This window comes from Aotus nancymaae, unplaced genomic scaffold, assembly GCF_030222135.1.
Source record: "Aotus nancymaae isolate 86718 unplaced genomic scaffold, 86718_ANA_hifiasm-v0.15.2.pri h1tg000018l, whole genome shotgun sequence".
Classification (NCBI taxonomy): domain Eukaryota; kingdom Metazoa; phylum Chordata; class Mammalia; order Primates; family Aotidae; genus Aotus; species Aotus nancymaae.
Genome location: NW_026988430.1, coordinates 9848798 through 9873273, shown reverse-complemented (window position 1 = coordinate 9873273; position 24476 = coordinate 9848798). Strand labels below are relative to the sequence as shown.

At 39.1% G+C, this 24476-nt stretch overlaps 1 protein-coding gene across 3 annotated transcripts; it reads right to left on the bottom strand.

The window, feature by feature from the left end:
• Positions 1-1055: 1055 nt before the first annotated feature.
• Positions 1056-22880, bottom strand: ZNF287 (zinc finger protein 287). Of its 3 annotated transcripts, none has more exons than XM_012472113.3 (6): positions 22125-22880; positions 21413-22013; positions 20023-20120; positions 16889-17015; positions 16298-16384; positions 1056-7284 (listed from the first exon to the last, which is right to left on the bottom strand). In XM_012472113.3, the coding sequence occupies exons 2-6, from the start codon at positions 21813-21815 to the stop codon at positions 5717-5719; spliced, it is 2283 nt and encodes a 760-aa protein (XP_012327536.1). In that variant the 5' UTR covers positions 21816-22013; positions 22125-22880; the 3' UTR covers positions 1056-5716. The 3 variants fall into 3 exon arrangements, with proteins under 3 accessions (XP_012327536.1, XP_012327537.1, XP_064234339.1); XM_012472114.3 differs by having other exon boundaries at positions 22657-22880; XM_064378269.1 differs by having other exon boundaries at positions 21413-22880.
• Positions 22881-24476: the final 1596 nt, after the last annotated feature.

Here is a 24476-nt window from a genome sequence, read left to right as displayed (position 1 = left end):
TAGTAAAATAGAGAAAAATCTATAGGTACTTAAAAATCAAATCAAAATTATTAACAGGCTCAGGGAAAATGCCAGCTTCAGCCCTGGGTGGCTACAATCCCTCTTTAACGAATTCTAGTCTTCTTTATGGAATTGGTTAGCTCCTTTATTAAGCCCTCTCTTGCTTGTATGTCTTATATTGATATTTGAACCCTGTATACTCAATATTATAACTCTAATTGTTTCTTCTTGCCTGAAAGCAATCAAACTCCAAATGGTGATGCAAACTGAACCACACATGGACATACCATTCTTCTGAGGACCCTTAAGTTGACCTCAGAAGGCGCCCTAGCTGCTGTTCTCCATTCGATGCCCTTTTTCAGCAGGAAGTAGTCAAAAAGAGTCATTGTCCACAACCACTTAACAGCAAGTTAGTGTGATATCACCACAGGGAGGAACATGGTAGGAGTTAGTAAGAAATCAGATAGAGAGAAAAGAGGGTCCTTAGGAAATTTTCATTTTTAAAGCATTTCCAGAAAACTTTCTTGTAGAGCCCCAGCTCTTAGGCCAGCAACCGTTGATATGCAAATATTGGCCATTAGAAACTGGGTCCACCCAACATGGTGGTTCCCATCTTCTTGTCCTTGCTGCATATGTTCCTGGCAACATAGCCACCCCCATATATCCCCACGTGTGTAGAACATCATGGTACCTGCATTTGCATATTAAAAGACTAGGGTGGGTGGGCCAGCTCTTTCTCACGCTATGTGAATGACAAGCCTAGTCAAATCAATCCCCCAAGCCCTATGCAAATCAAACACCATCTCCTCTAGCTTCTGCATATATACCTGGCTGGTTTCTGTGGCAGGTGGGGACCTCCTCTTTCAGCTTTGGAGACCCCCTCCCTCTGTCTCTGTACAGGGGAGCTTCTTCTTTCTTCCTTTTCCCTTCCTTCTTGCCCCTTATTGCCTTTTAAACTCTCTGCTCCTTAAAGCAAACAAATGAAAAAGAAAGAAAGAAAGAAACTGTATGGGAAAAAAGATTAAAAGTTTTAAAAAAATTTTTGGTGCTCTAATCTCATAAAAATACATACTTTTATAAAATTGTAGGTACATACCATTTGTACTCAGAATTCCCATTTAACATTATTTTACAAGAAGAACTCAACTAAGTGCTGGAGCTATGCAGTTCCAATCCTTATTCTGTTATTATATGACGTATGACCTCAAGCAAGATACTTCAGCATCATGCGGTTCACTTTCCCATTCATACAGAGTGCAGGGCCCGATGCTGCTTACACACTTACACATACATTTGTACATATCACTGTAGTGCACATGCTTGCCATTTGTAATGGTTACAGTGTTTTAAGGGGCTACTAATTATGATGAAATATAGAGCCATGGGGAGAATAACAGAAATAGAGGAGTAAGAATACACTTACTGGCACATGCAAGTGAACTGACACCAGAAGACAAAGAATGAAACAGAACAGGCTTAAAGTTTTAGAGACCGAATAAAGGTTTAGCAAGAAAAACTAGTACTTAGATTTGCATGAAACAGATCCTTAAGATTAATATTTAGATCTTACCAGAAACCTATCTTAAGAGATGTGGTGGGAGAGGAGGGCTATTAGCTTATAAATACCATAATTTATCAAGACATGTAATAGTTAAAACACAACATATTAGGTATACATCTAGTTGCTCTCTTAATTGCCCTCTACTTAACCCACTTGGCAGATTAACCGATAAGCTCTATTCCCTTGTAAATTTCCTGATGGCCTTGTCACAGGCCTTTTGGAGCTAATTTGTTGCTTTCTAGCATGTATAACATGGAAGTGTTCTCTCTAACTTAGGTGAGATATCTTGTGTTAGAAGGCAATAAAAGAGTAGACAGTGAATGTCAAAAGGATATTAAGAGCTACTTTAAGGGCTGCACCTGGCCAAATTTGGGACAATCTGAACATCAGAAACAATGATCATAAATGACTGTTAACACATTGAATCATCTGTTATCACTGCAGATGAGAGCACCAAATTCTTTACTGGTAATTAAACTCCAACATTGGTAATTAAGGGAAAATAATTGAGCCTGACTCTGCCTCTAGTGCATTCCTAGTTGATGAGGAAAGCCTATACAAGAATGCTACTCAACAAATGTAAAATAAAATTATAAAACTGTCATTTTGCAAACACTGATGAAACAATGGATTCAGGCAAGGATCACTGTTGGTTACTTTTTACCAGGTAAGTTGTTTGCAACCAAAATATCTATATACTGCCAGTGTCATTCCACAAATTGTTAATTGCCATAGGAAAAACTACCTTTATATTAGGAAGATACAGTGATTACCACCTCAACTGAGTGATCCATTGATAGTGAGTCAACCTGGTATTAGTGAGACTTTTGATATGATGCACTATGAAATACATCTGTGAGGTGTTATCATTAAAATGTTTAAACAATCCAATCAAGCCTTTTGCCCTAACTTCTAATTTATGGAAACTACAAGGGGTACAGGAACAACCCACATGTAAATAATCAGTTAAATCCTGAATGTGAGACATTCTTCAAGACAACTGACCTGCTCTCTTAAAGAGAAAAAACCAAAGTGGGGACTATTCTAGATAGATAAAACAGACATAACAATCAAATACTGTGTGTGAAAACTGACTGGGTCAACAAAGAAAATCTAAACATAGACTAGGTCTTCAGATATTAGGGAATTACTGTCCTTTTTTTAAGGTATGTAATTGTATTGTGGTTCTGTAAAAGATTGTTCTTATTTTTATGAGATGCATGCTTAAGTATTTAGAGATGAAATGTCTGTAAGTTACTTTCCAATGTTTGGTAAAAAAAAAAAAATACATATATGGCAAAATGTTGGTTTTTAAATCTAGGTGGGTACGCAGTTCATTTTATTATATTTAAATCTTTCTGTATATTTGAAAACTCATAATAAAAAGTTCTGGAAAATAAGGCTATTTGCTAAACTGCTGAATAGTTTGTGGGTCAGACAACTGTGAAAGTGGGAAAAATACACAAAGATCTAGGGTTCTCCAATATTACTAATCTGTTATTTTATAAGGGCATCAATTGCCTCTGTGTATCAGTGGAAAACTTTATAAATGCATTATTTACATAAAACATACAAAGGCAGGAAATACACAGTAAAGCAAAGAAAGGTGCTATGGGCTTTAACATGCCACATGCTCAACCAAGAGAAATAAGCGTTGTGTGAGGGATGAAGCAGCATCAAAAAAATAAGATTTTCAAAAAACTGTTATTTTTTTTAAAAAAAACATAACTATATAAGCACAGTTTGAGTATTCTGCAACCTGTACTTTGTGCAGAATACTATGAAATCAAGGTTAACTAATGTAAGAGAAAGGGAAATCAAGTTTCTTAAAGAAAACACTCAACAATATAGCCTTTAGGATGCTAGGATCCTGGGTCTATCCTTCAGTACCTGTTTGTAGGATAATTTTATAAACAGTAATGTCCAAAGGAAGTTGCATGGTTAATACATGCTTAAATTGGTATTTATAGTATCAGAATTGATACCAATTTCCCCTCATTTAGCTTGGGAAAATCTCCTGTGTAGATGCCCTATGAAATCAGATTCACTATTTTTAAGCAGTTCCCAAGTAAATGTTATTTGTTGAACATTTCTTTGATATATGCACAATAGTACTTTTAGTTATACCAATTTTCACTCCACTTTTTCATGGAGTGAAAAAGTAGAATTTTCACTCCAATTCTACTTTATTACTGAAATTAATTTATATAATTAATTATAATTTAATTATAAATTAAAGTATATAAATAATTTAATTTATTCATCAATAATTAATTAATTAATTCAACCATGTATTGACCATGTGCTATTATGTGAGGGACTGGAAAAACAAATATGAGCACAATGAAATCTCAGTTCTCAGAATATGGTTTTATATTCTGGTAGTGGAATGCTATAAATATGAAATGCAATAGTATTTTTCAACTATTTCTATTTGCATTTCTGCCAGTTTTCTTTTTATGTTTAGAACCCACAAACCCAGTTATCATTGTTTAATGATTACTGTGTCAGTGCTTTTTACAACTTTTTCCCTGACATGTTAAGAGTAATCTCTATTTTTCTTGTATGTATGAAGGAGTGTCAGGCTTCCATTTATTCCTTAAAAATAAGTCATTTTGTTTTCAGTTTAATAACCAGGCTGAATTCTTTTTTATTTAGCCATTCTCATTCCATAGGCAAAGCAAGTCCAATTATTTTTCATGTTATAGCAATTATCTATGTATTTTTCCTCACTCCATTAAAATTTCACCTTTTCCCCTGACCCATATTCTTCAGTGAACTCAAATCTATTTTCCATTACTTATTTTTTTCTCACATTATTTATATAGCTGCACCATTACTTCCACTTCCTTCTCTTGGGATCGAGGTACCATTTGGCAACCCATTTTAGCAGGTTGCTTATGCTCATTCCATGACAAAATATCACATCACTTTCTCATTACTCTAGAAATCTTTCTGTTGTGTAAATCACCTGTGATTTTCAGCATTGTAACAAGCCTTGAAAGGATCCAATTAAGAATTTTGGGACCTGAGCATAGTAGATACTCAAGAAACGTGTTTCAATGGAAGAAATGAACTTTCCATAGTAAAACAGTCACAGAGAAACCTAACATATAAATTTAGGAGTTGGGTGAAAAAAATGGGAACCGTATACCTAGTTTTTTCCGTAAGGATGACCTTGAACATCATAACCTAGTGATATCAAGGCTAACATGTATTAAAAATTCATTTAAACTTGGGGCATTTAATTTTTGCCTGTTTAACTAAATCTTTACACATCTAATATTATATACACATTAGTCTCTACTATATCTTTCATTAAGCCTCTCTTTAATATTTCAGTATCTGAGGGAAGGTGTAACTAAACAGTGATCATATAGAAATCTTTAAGATACTTTCAACTGTTTTTTCAAACCTACTGGCTCCATATAGCAGTTATGGCATAAGAGGAGAAGGGGAAGTAAAACAGGAGGGAATCCTTTACATATTTTAAGGCTTCAAAGCTGGGAAAAAATAAAAGGCCTGAAAGCAGCTTTCTCTTTTCTGCAATTTTAAGATTACTCTCTAGTGTGAAATCTCTACTTGATGGACACTTTCCCAAGTTACACTCATAAGGCCTCACTAAGATGTACAGTTGACCCTTGAACAACATGTTTGAACTGTACAGATCCACTTATACTGGATTTTTTTGTTCAACTGAACAGAGTTTGAAAGTACATTATTCAGGGATGGGAAACCTGCGTAGACACAGGGCTTTTCACATACACAGGTTCCGCCAGGCTGACTGTGCAACTTGAATATGGGTAGATTTTGGTATACATAGGTGGTCCTGGAACCAATTCCCCGAGTATACCGAGGGATGACTGTACTTGAAATAAAGAGTTGATGAGTTATGTTTTTGAATACCCTTCACAGGGTTTCTTTCTGTAATGAATTAAACTCATATCAAATAAAGGTTAAGAAGTCAAATTTCCTTCTTAAATTTCACATTAAATCTAAATAGGTTATATCCATACCACTAATTCTGATACTTTTGCTGAGTGGTATCTAGCACATTGCACTTCTTCAGATTTCTTCTGAATGTTTTAACACATAGAATGCACAAAATAAAATTGAAATGAAGTTGTAAAACCTAAATGAAGTTTCCCTTATCCATTAATTACGATGTCTGGCACCTGTATGAACACGTTGATGCTGAATGAGGTTTGTACTCTGGGTAAAGGTTTTACCACATATACGACATGCATAGGGTTTCTCTCCTGTGTGAATTCTCTGGTGTTGAATAAGGCATGTTCTCTGGCTAAAATCCTTATCACATTCATTACATTTATAGGGTCTCTCTCCAGTATGAGTTCTCTGATGTTGATTGAGTGATGAGGAATAAATAAAAGCTTTCCCACATTCATTACATTTATAGGGTTTCTCTCCAGTATGAATTCTTTGATGCTGAGTAAGATTTGCACCTTGTCTATATGCTTTCCCACATATATTGCATTTAAAGGGTTTTTCTCCATTATGAATCCTCTGATGTTGAGTAAGGTGCACACTCTGGCTGAATGCTTTCCCACACACACTGCATTTATATGGTTTCTCTCCAGTATGTGTTCTATGATGTTGAGTAAGATTTGCACTCTGGCTGAAGGCTTTCCCACATATATTACATATATATGATTTCTCTCCAGTATGAGTGGTTTGATGTTGAATAAGGGTTGAGGAGTGAGCAAAGGCTTTTCCGCATTCATTACATTTATAACACTTCTCTCCAGAATGAATTCTCTGATGTCGAATAAGGTAAGTACTCTGACTAAAAACTTTCCAACATTCATTGCATTTATATGGTTTCTTCCCAGTATGTATTTTTTGATGCTGAAGAAGGTGTGTACTCTGACTGAAAGTCTTCCCACATTCATTACATATATAAGGTTTTTCTCCAGTATGAACTCTCTGATGATTAATCAGTGATGAACTATGACTGAAGGTTTTACCACATTCCAAGCATTTATATGGTTTCTCTCCGGTATGTGTTCTTTGATGGATGGTAAGGTGTGCACGCTGACTAAAGTCTTTTCCACAGTCATCACACTTATAGGGTTTCTCTCCAGTATGAATTCTCTGATGTATAGTAAGGTGTGCACGCTGGCTGAAGGCTTTACCACACTGGTGGCATTCATATGGTTTTTCTCCAGTGTGCATTCTCTGATGTGCAATGAGGGATGAGATATGCCTAAACTCTTTCCCACATTCTTCACATTCATATGATTTCTCTTTGGCATGGGTACTTTGGTGTTTCAGGAGGGATGGGTATTTTCTAAATTTTTTCCCACACACATTACACTTGTAAGGCTTCTCTCCAGGAAGTATTTTCCTATGTACAATACCATACGAGACATGATTGAAGGTTGCCCTGCCTTCATTATACATAGTTTTATTATCTAACTGGGTATCAAACTGTACAATTAGGTTTGAATGCTTTTCAAAATTATTTCTATATATATCATATTTACTAAGACATTCTTCTGTAGGATCATCTTCTTGTGAAAGGACTGACTTCAAACTGAAACCTCTTTCATTAGTGGGAATTTTCCAGAAGCCTCCTGTGGCTCGCCTCTCTAATCTGTCATCATAGTCATATGAGTCTTCTAATTTGATGGTCTTGGTTTCTTCCTTTGTGAGTTTAGACATATCCTCTACTGGAGTACATGCTTGGGCTTTAGTTTCCCATTCTGAAATAAAAAGAATACAAAAAGTCTTCATTTATTTGGAGAAAGGAAACTGGTAAAATAGAAACAAAATAATAAACATGGATAAAATGCCCAAAGAGAACAGCTCTGAAAACCTCATCATCATGGTCTTTAAAACTTGGGAAAGGAGACAAAAAGGGCAAAAAAAAAAAAAAAAAAAAGAAAGAAGAAAAAGGGAGACTAAGTTGGTGAAAACAGACAGGTTCTTCATATTCAACATGGGCACAGAGGGAATAAAACAGATTAGGTCAGGTGACAGAGCTAAGAGAAATCAAAACAGTGATAACACTGTGTGGGATAACTTGGGATGGCCTCATGGATTAATTTATGTAATGGGTTCATAAAGTAGACACACTGACTCTCATCACTCTCTCTTTCAATCTGCTTGGCACAATCCCACATAATATTCCTAAAGCAATTTCACTGAGTGCTTTCTATGCTCAAGTATCTCTAGTAAATCTCCCACAGCCTAAACAATGGTTCTTAAAGTACAGTCCTCACACTAGCAGCATAAGCATCATTATCATCTAGAAATGTGTTAACATTATTGGGTGTCACCCAGACATACTGAATCAGAAACTTTGGTGGTAGAGCTGAGTAATTTGTTTTATTAAGCCCGGCAGTTTTGCTACATACCAAAGTTTAAGGACTAGTGGCTTAAAGGATTAAAGTTAAAGAAAAAAAGTTTAAAAAAAAAAAAAAGAAAAAAAGTTTAAAATACCTCCACTTGGCATTCAGTCCCAAAATAATTCAGGCCTTTCTATTCTATTCTATCTGATACTACAACTCACATTCAGCTTAATTTAAAGTTATCCACTACTTTTTTTTTTTTTTTGAGACAGACTCAGCACCATCTTGGCTCACTGCAACCTCTGCCTCCCAGGTTCAAGTGATTCTTGTGTCTCAGACTCCCAAGTAGCTGGTATTACAGGCATGAACTACCACACTCAGCTAATTTTTGTATTTTTACTAGAGACAGGGTTTTACCACATTGGCCAGACTGGCCTTGAACACCTGGCCTTAGGTGATGCGCCTGCCTCAGCCTCCCAAAGTGCTAGGGTTACAGGCATGAGCCACCACACCAGGACCTAAAGTTATCCGCTATTTCTTCATAATTTCCTCTAGATGCCATGCTAATCCTACTCTCTAGGCCTTCTTTTATGATGATTTCTCCACCTATTAAAAAAGGTGTTTAAAGTCCAGCTCATGTTTTTCTCTAAGATACTTCTCTGAATTTAAAATACAGATTAAAGGCCAAGCTCTGTGGCTTACTTCTGTAATCCCAGAACTTTGGGAGGCCAAGGCAGGTGGATCACTTGAGGTCAAGAGTTCGAGACCAGCCTGGCAATCATGGCGAAACTCTGTCTCTACCAAAAATACAAAAAATTAGCCAGATGTGGTAGTGTGTGCCTGTAGTCCCACCTACCTGGGAGGCTGAGGCATGAGAATTGCTTGAACCCAGGAGATGCAGGTTGCAGTGACCCATGATAGCCCCACTGCACTCTAGCCTGATCTGTCTCCCAAAAAATAAAATAAAATACAGATTAGGTTGAATCATATAGGAAGTTGCCTTTTTTATAGGTCAAAATGGCTGAATGTCAGGAACTTTATATGGTTCAACCTAATATAGTATTGGGCTCATGACATAACTTGGCTTTATATGAGTACACTCATGCATTGCTTAACAACGGGGATATGTTCTGAGAAATGTAGTGTTGGTTGATTTAATCATTGTGTGAACATCATAGAGTATACTTATATGAACCTAGATTTTACATATATATATTTCTTTTTTTAAATATGGAAAGCTAAATGTCCCAGCACTATTATTGAGTATCAGTCATTTCCCCTACTTGATCTGCAATATGAATATCAAGTGCTCATATACCAGGTTTCTATATATGCTTCACTGTCATCTTATAGGACCACTGTTATACATGCAGTATGTCATTGACCAAAATATCATTATGCAGCACATGACTGTAATTCACAATTCTGTACATTTCTTATATTTCCAACCTAGATGAAAATTATGGAAATAGCTTATCCTTCTTTTACATTTCCTTTAGAAAATGATCCGAGACTGGACATGGTGGCAACTCAAATGAAATGGTAAAATAAATGACATTCACGTGTAAAAAGGTGAACTCAAATGAAAGCGTACATGGATAGGTATGCACACACATAACCAAACACACAAACACACACACACATACACACACACCCCCAAACCAAAAAGGTTGACCCTCAAACTAACCTGGCTGTAATAAGGCAGCCAAATACGTATTTGTTGGTGCCTATTACATTTCTTGTATAATTATTTAGCACAAAATTAAAGTTACAACCTCTTTTTCCTTTGAAACCAGGTGGGAAACATATAACTTGCAAATATCAAGAATTATATAATGTAATTTAATCAAACGTAGAATTTATAATACAGCAAAAATGTAAATACTAAATACTTCAGAAACTTTCGAAGAGGCAGATCACAGTGTAATACCTTTACAAACATATCCATTCAGTTGAGTAATATGCAGTAATTAAAAATGACAGCCACATCCATCAGTAAGGGAATAGTTATTAATAGAATAAGGGATAACAGAATATTGATAACTGATAATTAGGTAGGTCTAGGTACATTGACATGAAAAGGTGTGTGGGGCACATTAAGTGAAAAAAAAAAGCAGGTGTATTAAAAAAAGTGGAGCAAGATCCTAACTGTGTAAAGATATGCTATTTGTGTTACAGACAGACATAAGATAGACAGACACACAGAGACACACACACACACACACACACACATACACAAATAATCTAAGAGGAGAAGGTCCTGGTCATGACTGATGGAAGAAGGACACTTATTATTTGCTTCCTTGTACTGCCTGAATTTACAAACTACTTTTTAAAACTTTTATTCAAATACAAAATCATAGTTTACATCAGAAATGTTTAGGAGTAATGTTAAATGAAACAAGTATCATAACAAGCATGAAAACACATCAGAAGTGGAAAAAGATTACCAAAATGCTAATAATGATATTATGGGTTTTCTAGTTTCTAATTTTCAATAAATTTGCTACATTACTTTTATTGCTATTTAGTACTAGTAAGTAGTTATATTCCATTCTCGTAGATGTAGCAAAATAAGAAAAAATTTTTAAAAATGGAAAACAATTGTTACTTTTATGAAAGAAAAAAATTTATGAACTTTCTCAAACCAGGATTTGTTATTCCCTTCCCCAGAAGAAAATGAGAATGTGAATGGACTGTACAGGTAGGTGTGACTATATACAAAAAAGATGAGATAATACCAGACGTTGAGTTCAACTTCTATGTAATCAATATCAGCCTATGACAGATTGTAATACCTAACTGAAAAGTAAAGTTATAATTAACAAGCTTAAAGTGACAAGACTAAATGATAATCATGAATAAATTGCTACTATAAATGTACAGTTTTAAACAAATTAGTTTACTAAAAATTCTGAAACAGATCGTTAAGCAGGGCTTAAATATGTGTTTATCACTAAAACCAGAAAGGATTGGTTAGAAGTTTTATCTGTTGGTTAATAAGGACAAAAAGTGGCATAATATTTCTAAATAGAAGAGATTAATGTTGACTCAGGTAATCAAGGAAAGCTTCAGCGGGGGAAGTGTGACTTGAATTGACCTCAAAGAATGGCAAAGTACTGTATAAAGAACTATAAACCATAAAATATAAACATAAAAAAACCATAAAAGATGTGAGACAGTAATGGCCATCGAACCAACACTACTATTCTGTTTGTTAATTACCAAAGTTTCCATTTCCCGAAGTGTGACTACCTCCTGAAGTACCCTAACCAAAGCTTGGTTCAACTTACTATGTATCTTTAAGCTGGCAAGAAAGCAAAAGCCTCACAGGCCAAAAATTAAGTAAAAGCAGGAAGGCAAGACATCAGTAACAGCTCAAGTTGACTGCCTGAGCTAGCTCCTCAATCATGTTTGATTAACTTAAGCTTCCACTTTGAGGGTACAAGGGACTCTGAGGCCAGAAGACAAAGCCTGGGGCCCAGTCCAGGAGAGGAGGCTGACAGCAGTCCCTTGAACAGAGGATTACACATGATGTAAGAACATGCTAGGCTAGGAAAAACCCCAAAATCTCAACTCTACAGAAGGAAAAAAGGAACTGTCTTTCTCAGTCTTGGTACTCTTTGGAGGGAGAAAAATCTCCCTTCTCCATATGTGTAACCATACATTGCCCTTTCTTCAGGATTCATAGCCCAAATTTGTGCTCTCTGATGATCCAAAAAACTCCTGATATTGAGAAGTTAACTTAAAGTGATTTCAGACTGCAAGTATCACCCAGAAGATTATCCTGACTCTAGTCTAGGCTTATATCCATTACACTATGTATGTTTTCTCAGTGCCTTGTGTGTGCTGAATTTGTTCCCCAGATAATTTAGTGTACTGTAGGTGTATTTTGTATTTTTCAAACTAAGGCATATAAGGCCATAAATTTTTTTAAAAAGTGAAACAATTCACTCTAAGGTAGTATATCTTTTTTTTTTTTTTTCCAGACAGGGTCTCGCTCTGTCACCCAGGTGGGAGTATAGTGGTGTGATCTTGGCTCACTGCAGCCTTGATCTCCCGGGCTTGTTACCTCTCACTTCAGCCTCCCTAGTAGCTGGGACTACAGTCATGTATCACCACGACTAGTTAATTAAAAAAAATTTTCAGTAGAGACAGGTCTCACTATGTTGCCAGGCTTGTCTCAGATTTCTGAGTTCAAGTGATCTGCCTGCCTCAGCCTCCCAAAGTGCTGGGGTTACAGGTGTGAGCCACTGTGCTGGCCATATCATATCTGTCATTATTGTTGTATACTAGCATCCATGTTGATGGACATACAAGAAGTCAGTGTTTTAGATTTAAAAAATGGAGTAATGGCTGGGAGGTGTGGCTTACACCTGTGAGCTCAGCACTGGAGGCTAAGGCAGGTGGATCGCTTGAGTCCAGAAATTGAGACCAGCATGGGAAACATGGCAAGACTCTGCCTCTGCAAAAAATATAAAAATTATCTGGGTGTGGTGGCACACACCTGTAATCCCAGCTACTCAGGAGGCTGAGGTGGAAAGACAGCTTGAACGCAGGAGATGGAGGTTACAGTGAGCCATGATGACACCACTGCACTCCAGCTTGTGTGACAAGAATGAGACTCTGTCTCAACAATAGCAATAAAATAAAATAAAATAATAAAATAATAAATGGAATAACAAAGCAAGATGCAAGAATATACATAGTATACTTCTTTTGTATGCAAAAGAAGATAATGTATTAAGAACTTATTTTTGCAAAGAGAAACATAGGAAAGATTCGCCAGAAACTGATGATCATGGTTACCTATTGGGAGTAGGTGGGAAGAGAGTAGAAGGAATGGAAATGTATACCTTTCTATATAGTTTTTGACTTCTGAGCCATGTTACTATTTTTACATACTCAAAAATGTAAATTAAAAACAATTTTAAAAAGCAAGATAACACTATCCTTAGTAGTATATAATTTAAGAACAAAAAGGACTTCAAAGAAATCTTAAACTTTCTAGACTGTTTCTATCGGTAGTAGTACTGATGTAAATTTGAAACTATTTTTGTGCGTAACATATGATATAGCAAATAAGTAAATATACTGATGTTATTGGAAACCAGGTTATTCATTGTATGAGAAAGGAGATACAAAATGGAATATGGAAATATATAAAATGGAATATCCTTGTAGTGTTAGATTTTAATTGGAGTTTAAGTATGAACTCATGACTTAAAATAACTAACACACACACATACCTCCTAGCTCTATCCACTGAACAGAAGCAATGATACCCATAAACAGTGAATACACTTATGGCCCAGATCTTAGCTTTTAAGTACCATTCCCTACTAAAATGAATCAGGGTTCCTTGGAGAAATTCCAAGTCTAAGGTAAGCATATGGTGAGCCTAAAGAACATCTGGCTGTGCCAGAAAGCAAGGAAATGGTGGAAAACTAATTGGGACATGTCAAAAAGATGCTGAACTTCATTTGATGTCAGATTGCCCAAATTTGGGATAACTGAGCATCAAAAACACAAAACAAAATGTAAAAACTGGAATTAATGGACTAATAATAGATACACACACACACACACACACACACACACATTATTTCTTTGAAACGGAGTCTCGCTATGTTGCCCAGACTGCAATGCAGTAGTGCAATCTTGGCTCAATGCAATCTCCGCCTCCCCAGTCCAAGTGATTCTCCTGCCTCGGCCTCCCAAGTAGCTAGGACTACAAGCATGTGCCACCACGCCCAGCTAATTTTTCTATTATTATTATTATTATTATTGTTTTTAGTAAAGACAGGGTTTTACTGCATTGGCCAAGCTGGTCTCAAACTCCTGACCTGAAGTGATCCACCTGCCTTGGCCTCCTAAAGTGTTCAGATTATGGGAGTGAGCCACTGTGCCTGGCCAACTAATAATATATCGAATTTTTAAATTTTCCATTAGTTCACAGTGGTATATACACAAAAATGGGGTGGGGGAGGAAGAGCTATTTTTTTGAGACAAAGTCTAGCTCTGTAGCCGAGGTCGTGCAGTGGTGCAACCTTGGCTCACTGCAACCTCTGCCTCTGCCTCCCAGGTTCAAGTGATTCTTCTGTCTCAGCCTCCAATTAGCTGGGTTACAGGTGCCTGCCACCACATCCAGCTAATTATTGTAGTTTTAGTAGAGACGGGGTTTCACAGTGTTGGCTGGTCTTGACCTCCCAACCTCATGATCCAACCACCTCGGCCTCCCAAGGTGCTAGGATTACAAGCGAGAGCCACCATGCCTGGCCAGAAGAGCTGTTCTTTAATGAAAAATGCTATTAATCATTTAGAAAAGATGACTGAATTAGAAAATCACCATTTTGTGGCTGGATGCAGAGGCTTATACCTATAATCCCAGCACTTTGCTAGGCCAAGGCGGGAGGATCACCTAAGGTCAGGATTCAAGACCAGCCTGGCCAACATGGTGAAACCTCATCTCTACTAAAAATATAAAAATTAGCTGGATGTGGTGGCATGTGCCTGTAATCCCAGCTACTGCAGAGGCTGAGGCAGGAGAATTGCTTGAACCCAGGAGGTGGAGGTTGCAGTGAGAGGAGATCATGCCATTGCACACCAGCCTGGGAACCAAGAGCAAAACTCGGTCTCAAAAAAAAAAAAAAAAGAAAAAGAAAAAGAAAATCACCATTTTGCAACCAGCAATATAGTATTACAAAGACCATCAAATGGATGCTAAAAAATTTAAGTAAAGAATTATCAAGGAATAGTCATGTGACTGCAAAGTATCACTCCACAGACTACTTATTAGTCACAAAGAATGCACCTTTAAAGAGGAGAGACACTGTAGACACCACCTTAACGAAACTGAGCATCTCCAATGATGAGACAAATTACTATTACATACCTCCTGAGGAAATGCAACGGAAGATACATATCACCTTTCAAATATTCTTGGCAGAATGTTTAACCTGACTATCTTTAGGAAACAATGAGGCAAATCTAAACTGTAGGTCATTAAAAAAAAAACTGGCTTGGATCCTTTAAAAAACGTCAATGTAATAGAAGACTTTTTTAAAAACAGAAAAAAGGCTGGGGAACATTTCTCTGTTAAAAGGGACTAAAGATAGGAGATAAGCAAGTGGAACATGTGATTCCTGACTGGATCCTGTATTGGGGAGAAAAATATCTATCAAGGATGTTTTTGGGACAGTTGGGAAAATCTGAATATTTGACTATACATTTAATAACACTCATATAAATGTTAAATATCTAGAGTGAGAGAATGGTATCATGTTTATGTAGAAAAATGTTCATGTTCTTAAGAGATATTTAGGGGTTGTCATGATGCCTGTAACTAACTGTAAAATGGTTCAGTGCAAAACCTTTGTATAGAGATACAGCAAAAGTGGTTAAATGATGATAATTAGTGATTCCAGGTAGACAGTACATAAGTGATGAATGTATTGTGCATGTGTAGGTTTTAAGTCTTTTAAAATGAAGTTATTGCAGAGGGAAGAAGCAAAGAATGAGAATGAAAAAGTCCATGAATAAGAAACAAGTTCAATAATAAAAATATGATGAAGATATAAAAAAAGAAATGAGGAAGCTCTTTACATACTCATTTGGAAGGCTTTTCAAGATATACTTTTAAGTTAAAAAGCAAGGTACAAAACAGTATGTATAGTATGCTACCATTCATATTAAAAATGGAGAAAAACTATTTTTATATTGACTTCATATGTAAAAAATCCAAAGCATAATAAACATTTCAAATAACTGCTTATCGCCACAATTTTAACCTGGAGACAACAATTGTTCACACTTTATTACCTGACTTCTACTTATGTGGGAGGACAGACTTTTACAGCAGTCACATGCTGGGGAGATGGAGGAACTGGGTGAACGTGGTACTCAGGTGGAACATTTTATATATATTTTGCTTTACACATTTTTAAGAATTTTGAATCTTATGAATATATTATATTTTAAAATAATTTTAAAATAAGGAAGGAATGATTTACAAAAGATGAAGGCAGGGGGATGTAGGAATTTGTCAGTGAACAGAATAAAAGAAACTCAAAAAGAAGAAGGTTTAACATTGAAATTTTTAGGGGGCATTCATGTATGTTTAAATATACAGGAAGGGGAAAATGGCACAATGAAAGCCCTATACGAAGCTCTAAGAGATGGGATCTAGAGGTCATATAGAAGGAGAAAATGAGAAGAGACACAGGGGAAAGGTCTAACAGTGATGTTTGGAAACTCTTCCTGAAGAGGCCTCCATAAGGAAGCAATGCCAAACAGCTTAGTGTTCTTGACAGGCTTGAATGCCTTTGCAGAAAGCAAGCTGATCATATTTAAAAAGCATATCTCACCACACTTAGGATATAGATTCTGAAATGTAAAGAAGCTCATGTGCTTTTTTGTTTCTTACCTGGACTAGGGCCTTCTAAAATTTCTTTTATCACCATCCATGGTTCTTCCAATATGGGAATCACAGTTGGTCTATACACTGTAAGTCCTGTTCAGGAGGAATATAATAAATTTTATCCTGGAGATAAATAGTTGCTTGAAGTTTTATTACCAAACTTCTACATATCTGGGAGAATGGAGCTCTGTAGGAAAACAATAGTTCATGGACATGATCTAATAAAAGAATTAGGCTTTTTGTTGTTGTTCTTTTCGGAGATAGGATAAAAATTTCCTGTCACTGAAGAGGATATGTACACAGAGATCATGAAGGAAGAAACCTTCCCTTAGAGTAGCAAAGACCAAGCAAGGCAGAATCAGGTGGCAGCACTATGAGGCTGTGCATCTGTTTCCAATGTTTTCTCACTTAAAAACCTTTCATTTGGGAAATAGGAGTAAAACAGTCACTTTTGTGCTAGAATGAGGTATGAACATTTGTTGCTAGACCCCATTTTTAGCTAAGCATGTGTGAGGCCCAACCCATTTTTAACAACAGGTGTAAGAAAGATACCCTGGTGGACAGGCTAGGAGGAGGAGGGCTGTAAATGATCCTTACCCAGAGAAACCATGTTCCAATAGTTCTGTAACGTCACAGTCTTGTATAATTCCTTTTGTACAGGACGCATTAACTCCCAGTCCTCCTGGGTGATGTCTACAGCCACATCTTTGAATGTCATTGATTCCTAAAATATCAAATGTAACTAAACTCAGTTCAAGAACTAATGGCAAAGGGGACACTTATAAGGTGGGGGAGTGTCATAGAATCTTAAGCTTTAGTAGGATCCTAGAAGTTGGCTAGTCAAAACCTCCCCCGACATACAGACAGCCCCACAGCATCTCTCCATAACCCTAAAGGGAAGTCTGAAAATAGAGTGGAATTTATTTTCACTTGGCATTCATGCACGCATTGGTGGCAGCTCTGTTTTTTTTTAAAAAAGAAAAGGTTTCTTATTATTATTTTTAAAAGAGATGGTCTCTGACGCCTGTGCTGGACTAGTACATGCATCGGTGGCAGCTCAATTTTTAAAAGGAAAATATTTATTACTATTATTTTTAAAAGAGACAGGGTCTTACTTGGTCACCTGGGCTGGAGTGTAATGGTGCAATCATTGTTCACTGCAGCCTCGAGCTCCTGGGCAGAAGTGATTCTCTCACCTCACCCTCCCAAGTAGCTGGGACTACAAGTGTGCACCACCACATTTGGCTAATTTTTAAATTTTTTTGTAGAGATGGGATTTTGCTATGCTGCCCAGGCTGTTCTCAAACTCCTGAACTCAAGTGATCCTTCGCCTCAGCTTCCGAAAGTGTTGGGATTATAGGAGTGACCTGCCATGCCTGACTTGAGTTTTAAATTTTAAACACAGATGACATAGAGTTGAATGATTTTGCTTTTCAAGCTGTGCTTTAAGAATAAATCCAACATGTTATAATTAAAATGTTAAGATAATTTTATGTGTTCTATGATTAAATGCAGTCTTTCTTTTTAAAAATACAATAAACACAGTGTTGAATTGCTGCACTGTTAAATACATTTCACAATCTGTTAAGGTTAGTGCCTTTCTTGTTTGCTCTTCTTTTGTTAAAAATGTAATATTATTTTACATGAGTCTCTCTTTTTTTTTTTTTTTTTCTGAGATGGGGTCTTGCTCTATCACCTGGCTAGAGTGCACTGGCTTCCCAAGTAGCTGGGATTATAGCCATGAGCCACCACACCCAGCTGATTTTTGTATTTTTAGAAGAGATAAGGTTTTGCCATGTCAGCCAGGCTGGTTTCAAACTTCTGATTTCAGGTGATTCACCCTTCTCAGCCTCCCAAAGTGCTGGGATGACAGCTGAGATGATAGGTGTGAGCCACCATGCCCAGCCACGTTTATTTTTTCATATAATTGTATGAAAGGAGGCCAGGTGTGGTGGCTCATGCCTATAATCCTAGCACTTTGGGAAGCCAAGACAGGAGGATCACTTTGAGGCCAGAATTTAAGAACAGCCTGGGCAACACAGTGAGATCCCATCTCTTGAAATTTTTTTTTCTTTTAAATCATACTGAGATTTAAAAATTCAATTAGGTTGGGCCGGGCGCGGTGGCTCAAGCCTGTAATCCCAGCACTTTGGGAGGCCGAGGCGGGTGGATCACGAGGTCAAGAGATCGAGACCATCCTGGTCAACATGATGAAACCCCGTCTCTACTAAATATACAAAAAATTAGCTGGGCATAGTGGTGCGTGCCTGTAATCCCAGCTACTCAGGAGGCTGAGGCAGGAGAATTGCTTGAACCCAGGAGGCGGAGGTTGCAGTGAGCCGAGATCGCGCCATTGCACTCCAGCCTGGGTAACAAGAGCGAAAACTCCGTCTCAAAAAAAAAAAAAAAAAAAAAAAAAATTCAATTAGGTTTATAACTTAGGGAGAACTGATGACTTTATAATATACAAGGTGTCTTTCATGTTCTACAAAATATTAGACATGAAAGTGCTAAAATATTTATATAAAGCTGTTTTAGATATTTTGTTTTTTGGGGGGTTTTGATACTGGAAGCATTTATTTCATTTTATCATCTATCTGATTTCTACTTGTGTATATATACACACATATATATGTGTATATATATATATATGTATGTGTGTATATATATATATGTGATTAATTTTTTCATGTAATTTTCTGTAGAGTGATTTTATCTAATTTTTCTTGGTGTTTTTAACAGTTTTTCCCTTTATTTTGTTAGGTTTTGTAGGTAAATGTTCACATCATCAATGAATAATCATTTTAACTTAGTTACCAAAGGCTTTCCAATTTCAGAAAGACCAGTTATATTTTTACAGTATATTTCTCTTAAGGTAGCTGAAGTTGCTATTCTGTAAAATTTAGATTCATGGCCGGGTGTGGTGGTTCATGCCTGTAATCCTGGCACTTTGGGAGGCCAAGGTGGTTGGGTTACCTGAAGTCAGGAGTTCAAGACCAGTCTGACCAACATGGCGAAACCCTGTCTCTACTAGAAATGCAAAAATTAGCTTGGCGTGGTGGCATGCACCTGTAACTCCAGCTACTCCAGAGGCTGTGGCACAAAAATTGCTTGACCCAGGAGGCGGAGGATACAGTGAGCCAAGATCACGCCACTACACTCCAGCTTGGGTGATAGAGTGAGACTCTGTCTCAAAAAATATATATAGACTCATGATCAACAGTAATATCACAGAATGCATGGCCTTTAACTACTTGTTAATGAGGCAAAATAATAGGAACAATTGTCTATTAATTGCTTAACTGTAATCCAGCCCAACTACAAGTCTCATAAAATTTAATACTCACAATCTAAGAAATAAATTCTATTTATGAGAGTAGAATAACTCAGGCTAAGAGTGGTTAAGTATCTTGTCCCAAATTGCAGTTCCAGTGGTAGAGCCAGGAACCAAAACCTAAATCCATCTGGCTGTGGAGGTCAATCCCGTACCCCGTATGTGATATTGTTGACAAAGTCAAAGTAAGGAAAGACGTATCAAGGGAAGGCAATGGAAGCCCCTTTTCTTTACTGTACATTTACCTACATTAACAGACAAAGACAACATAGGAGAGAAACTGAGGCTTAAGTCCTTGATAGAGCTTTTGGGGGCACAGTAGTTACAGGGCCAGGACAGAAAATGTCCTCACACACTAAGAAGGCATTTTAAAATCAGAAAAGATAGACAAACTCACTTTGGTCACCAAGTCATTTAGCCACCCTGCCTGGAAAGCATGTTTTCCTCTGGGGTCTTCCTCTGGGGTATCTTGGGAAAGGGTAGAGTTTTGAGGAGCTAGAGAAGAGAAAGAGGTCATGAAGGAGATTAGTCCTTTTTGAATAGCTTAGGAAACCCCTCACCAAATGGATGCCTACACTTTCTTAAATTGAGAAGTAAGAAGGAAACCAAAAACAGCACTCCTACTTCAAAGCATCAGAGGAAAGGGCCAATGACTTGTCCTAAGACATCAAAACAGACTTCGAAAACAAGCTTGCTCTAAAAATCTTAAAAGTATGAACAAAATTCACTTTTTTTTTTGAGATGGAGTCTCGCTCTGTCACCCAGGCTGGAGTACAGTGGTGTGATCTCAGCTCACCGCAACCTCTGCCTCCCGGGCTCAAGTGATTCTCCTGCCTCAGCCTCCCGAGTAGCTGGGACTAAGGCTCGCACCACCATACCCGGCTAATTTTTGTATTTTTGGTAGAGACGGGGTTTCGGCATTTTGGTCAGGCTGGTCTGGAACTTCTAACCTCGTGATCCGCCCGCCTCAGCCTCCCAAAGTGCTGGGGTGTGAGCCACCACACCTGGCCTTTTTTTTTTTTTTGAGAAAGAGTCTTGCTCTGTCACCCAGACTGGAGTGCAGTGGAGTAATCTGGGCTCACTGCAACCTCTGCCTCTCAGGTTCAAGTGATTCTCCTGCCTTAGCCTCCTGAGCAGCTGGGACTACAGGCTCGCACTATACGCCCGACTAATTTTTGTATTTATAATAGCAACAGGGTTTCACCATATTGGTCAGGCTGGTCTGGAACTCCTGATCTCAGGAGATCCGCCCACCTCAGCCTCCCAAAGTACTGGGATTATAGGCATGAGCCACTGCGCCCGGCCCAAAATTCATATTTTAACTAAATCCTTATGGGATATTAATTTTGTGAGTTGTCTCTTAATAAGGGAATGTTTTCTCAACCCTTTCTTCCTTTACTGGAAGTATTTTATTGTAAAATTCTATTCACAAAACAAATGATTTGTTAGTAGAATGGTGCAAACCTCTGCAGGTACTTTCTGAAGGCTCACACAGTGGTAATTTGGTTGTGCCTGGTCACTCTTTCAAGATATTTTTCCTGGGGGTTTAGATAATGTGTGTTTGCTCCCAACCAATCTGGAAGGATAAAACGATGCAGGATGGAGCTCATGTTAAAGCCTTGTTCTGACTCACCAAACTTTGTTCTCCCCAATTTCTTTCTTTTTAAAAAATGCATCCTGGACCTCTCAGTGTTCTCCCCAATTTCTTTAAAAGAGCTGCTCAGATGTGCTTGTTGTCTTCTTTAACCACCCAGGGATTCCTCCCCTCTCTGCTCTATGATTCTCACCTTCCTCTTCTAGAATCTGAGTCAAATCCTCCACCAGAGTCACTGCTTCCTCGCTGCTCTCTGGATATTGGGACTTTACCCAAGTCCTAACCTCACCAGGCAGGATGGTCAGGAATTGCTCCAGCACCAGCAGTTCCAAAATTTGTTCCTTTGAGTGAATCTCAGGTCTCAGCCACTTAAGGCAGAGCTCTCGGAGTTGACTCAATGCCTTTCGAGGACCAGCCAGGTCTGGGTATGGAAAATTCCTAAAATTCTGTCGACAGGTCTCAGTGTCACGCAAGAATCTCGAAGTAAGGATTTCCTTCTCAACATGGTAGGGTCCACTCTGAGCCTTGTCTGACTTCCACCTTAGAAGGATTTGGGAACGTGAAGAACTGTTCATCCTCTTGCTTGAGACTAACATTGCTATAGACAGGAGAGTCAATCTGGCAATATCCTTTATTTCTCCAGTAGTGAGGCAACTGCTTGAAGTCTCATGCTAGAGTCACAAGGACACTATATCAAAGGCTGCTGCAGCCGAGGGCAGAACAGAATCAAGGTAGAGTTAGCAGGCTTAGTGACAAATTCTGAGCCCAGAACTTGCAGGGATGGATAAGAGACCCTGAAACACAAGCATGGACCACAAGGTCAAGAATTCCTTGCATGCTCTACTATACGTATATACACACAGAAACACTCGCAGTGTGCATAGATGAACAAACATAAATTTCACCTTGTCTTCCTCCCCTATATCCTTAGACTTGTAAGGGAACTGCAATCTGCTTGGGGTTGGTGGGGGATGGAGCTGCTATTAAAAAGGTAGTGTCAGAGGCACATTAAACCTCTAACCTGTTGAAAAAAAAAATTAAACATTTTTATAGACAAAATAGTTTCATTATTTTAGTCACTGATGTTACAGAAGCTGTAATGACTGAACTGGCTCTCGATAATAATAGAGCAAATCTGTTACTTGGAAGAAACTAGGAGAATTTCTTCTTAATACAGTGCTCAAGGTTCCCAAGGGAACTGTCAAGGGAAAGGGCGAGCCATTTATCTGCTTTGCATGTTAATGCCAGCCGACTCTAGCCTGTCACTATCAAAGGGCTGGGAAGACAGGAGGTTGGACTGGAAAAGAGTAGAAGAGGTTGGTGTGACGTGAAGCCCTTTAAGTGCGTCTACAGGAGACAGTTCCTTAAGGATATATTCGAAACCAGGATTCTCGAAGGAAACGTTAGAACTGGCCTGATCTGGAGAACAGACACTACCTGTGCCCAGGCTTCAGCTCCGAGCCCTGCTCAGGCACAGTCGTGCCGCCAAAGCCAACTGTTCACAAGGCCCTGCAGAGGAGATGCGACAGCCTCGCCTGGCCTCCTGTCGCCGCCCCTTCGCGGCCAAGTCCCTTTGCCTCTAACTCCTCCTCAGCCGCAGGGTCGAGGGCGAGGGCAGCGGGGGAGTAGGAGACCCTGCGACACGCAACGCTGCGACTGGGCCCACAGCAGCCTCCACCCCGTCTTTGCCCTCCCGCAGGCCACGAGCACGGGCGCCCGCGCATGGACGGGCTCGGGCTGTCACTGACCGCGCGGACACTCGCGCGCGGCGCCCGGACATCAATACCTGTCGCTGGGACCCGGCCGACGGGCAGCTGGAGCGGCCCTAAGGCCACAGGCAACAATGGCGGCGCTGGCACGGGCGCCTGCGTGGCGGGCTCAGTCCCGCACGGCAGCGGGTCCTCGGGCTCCGCCACTTCCCTTCCCCGCAAAGCAGAGCGTGGCCCGGCCAGGAGCTGCACGTTCCAGCCCGGTCCCGAGAAACCCGGCCCAGAAGCCCCAGTGCCTCTGCTACGCCGCGACCTCGCCTCGGCGCCACTGCGCATGTGCGCCGGGAGAACGCTGCGCGCCGCAGAGCCAATCGGAGCCCGACCTGCGGCCTCCCCCTCCCGCGTCTCTGGCCCGGGACCTGTCTCCATGGCAACCTCCTCCACCCATCGCTCTGACTTACTTGTCAGCCTGCGAGGTTCCGAAGAGAACTTCAAAGTTTCCCTGGGGAGACGCAGGTCTAGCAGAAGTGTTGGAGGCCGGGGAGATTCCAGCATCTGGAGGAGCGCTAGGAAGTTGAAGCCCCGCTCTTATTACCCAGAGAAAACCCGGTGCCAGATTTTCCTAGAGGAAGAATGGGCAGGGAAGATGCGGGTCTAAAGGCAGAAAGACCTAACGTGCGGTTTTGGGCTTTACTGTGCTTACATATTAACTGTTAAAGGACTTTGATTCTGAGACTCTCAGATTGGGGAGGGGGACCCATTTTTCTTTCTTTTCTTTTCTTTCTTTCTTTTTTTTTCTTTCTTTCTTTCTTTTTTTTTTTTTTGAGACGGAGTCTTGCTGTGTCACCCAGGTTGGAGTGCAATGGCACGATCTCGACTCAGTGCAACCGCCGTCTCCTGCGTTCCAGCGATTCTCCCGTCTTAGCCTCCCAAGTAGCTGTTATTTCTAAGAGACACAAAACAAAAATACATACAAATAAAAGGATATAAAAACATATTCCAGGTGTTCCCGTTATCTAATGTTCTATTAACAAACCACCCCAAAACTTAGTGGTTTTGAAGATCACCTTATTATGCTCATAAATATGGTGAGGAATTTGGAAGGGACTGGAGTGGGTGGGCCTTTGCCTCATTGTCTGTAGCCTCCGTTGGGATGATTTGATGGCTGGGGGCCACTTTCAAGATGGCTTTCCACTCACATGTCCACCGCTTGGGAGGAGATGGGTTAAAAGACGAGCTTGGCTTGAATTTGACCAGAGTATCTCAATGTGTTTTCTCCAGCATAAAGGACTGAGGGCAGCTGGAAGGAATTATCACATGGTGGCTCTGGGCTCCAAGTGTGAGCATTCCAGTGAACAAGAGAGAAGTGCAACGGCCAATTATAACACGGCCTTGGAAGTCACCTAGCACCAATTCTGTCAGACTCTTGGTCAAAGCAGTCACAAGCCTGCACAGACTCAAATGAGGCAGAAGCCTGTGGGGTTGGGGGAGGGCTGTCAAAGAGTCTTAATATCATCACACCGGGAACATTCTAACAAAAAGAAAGCT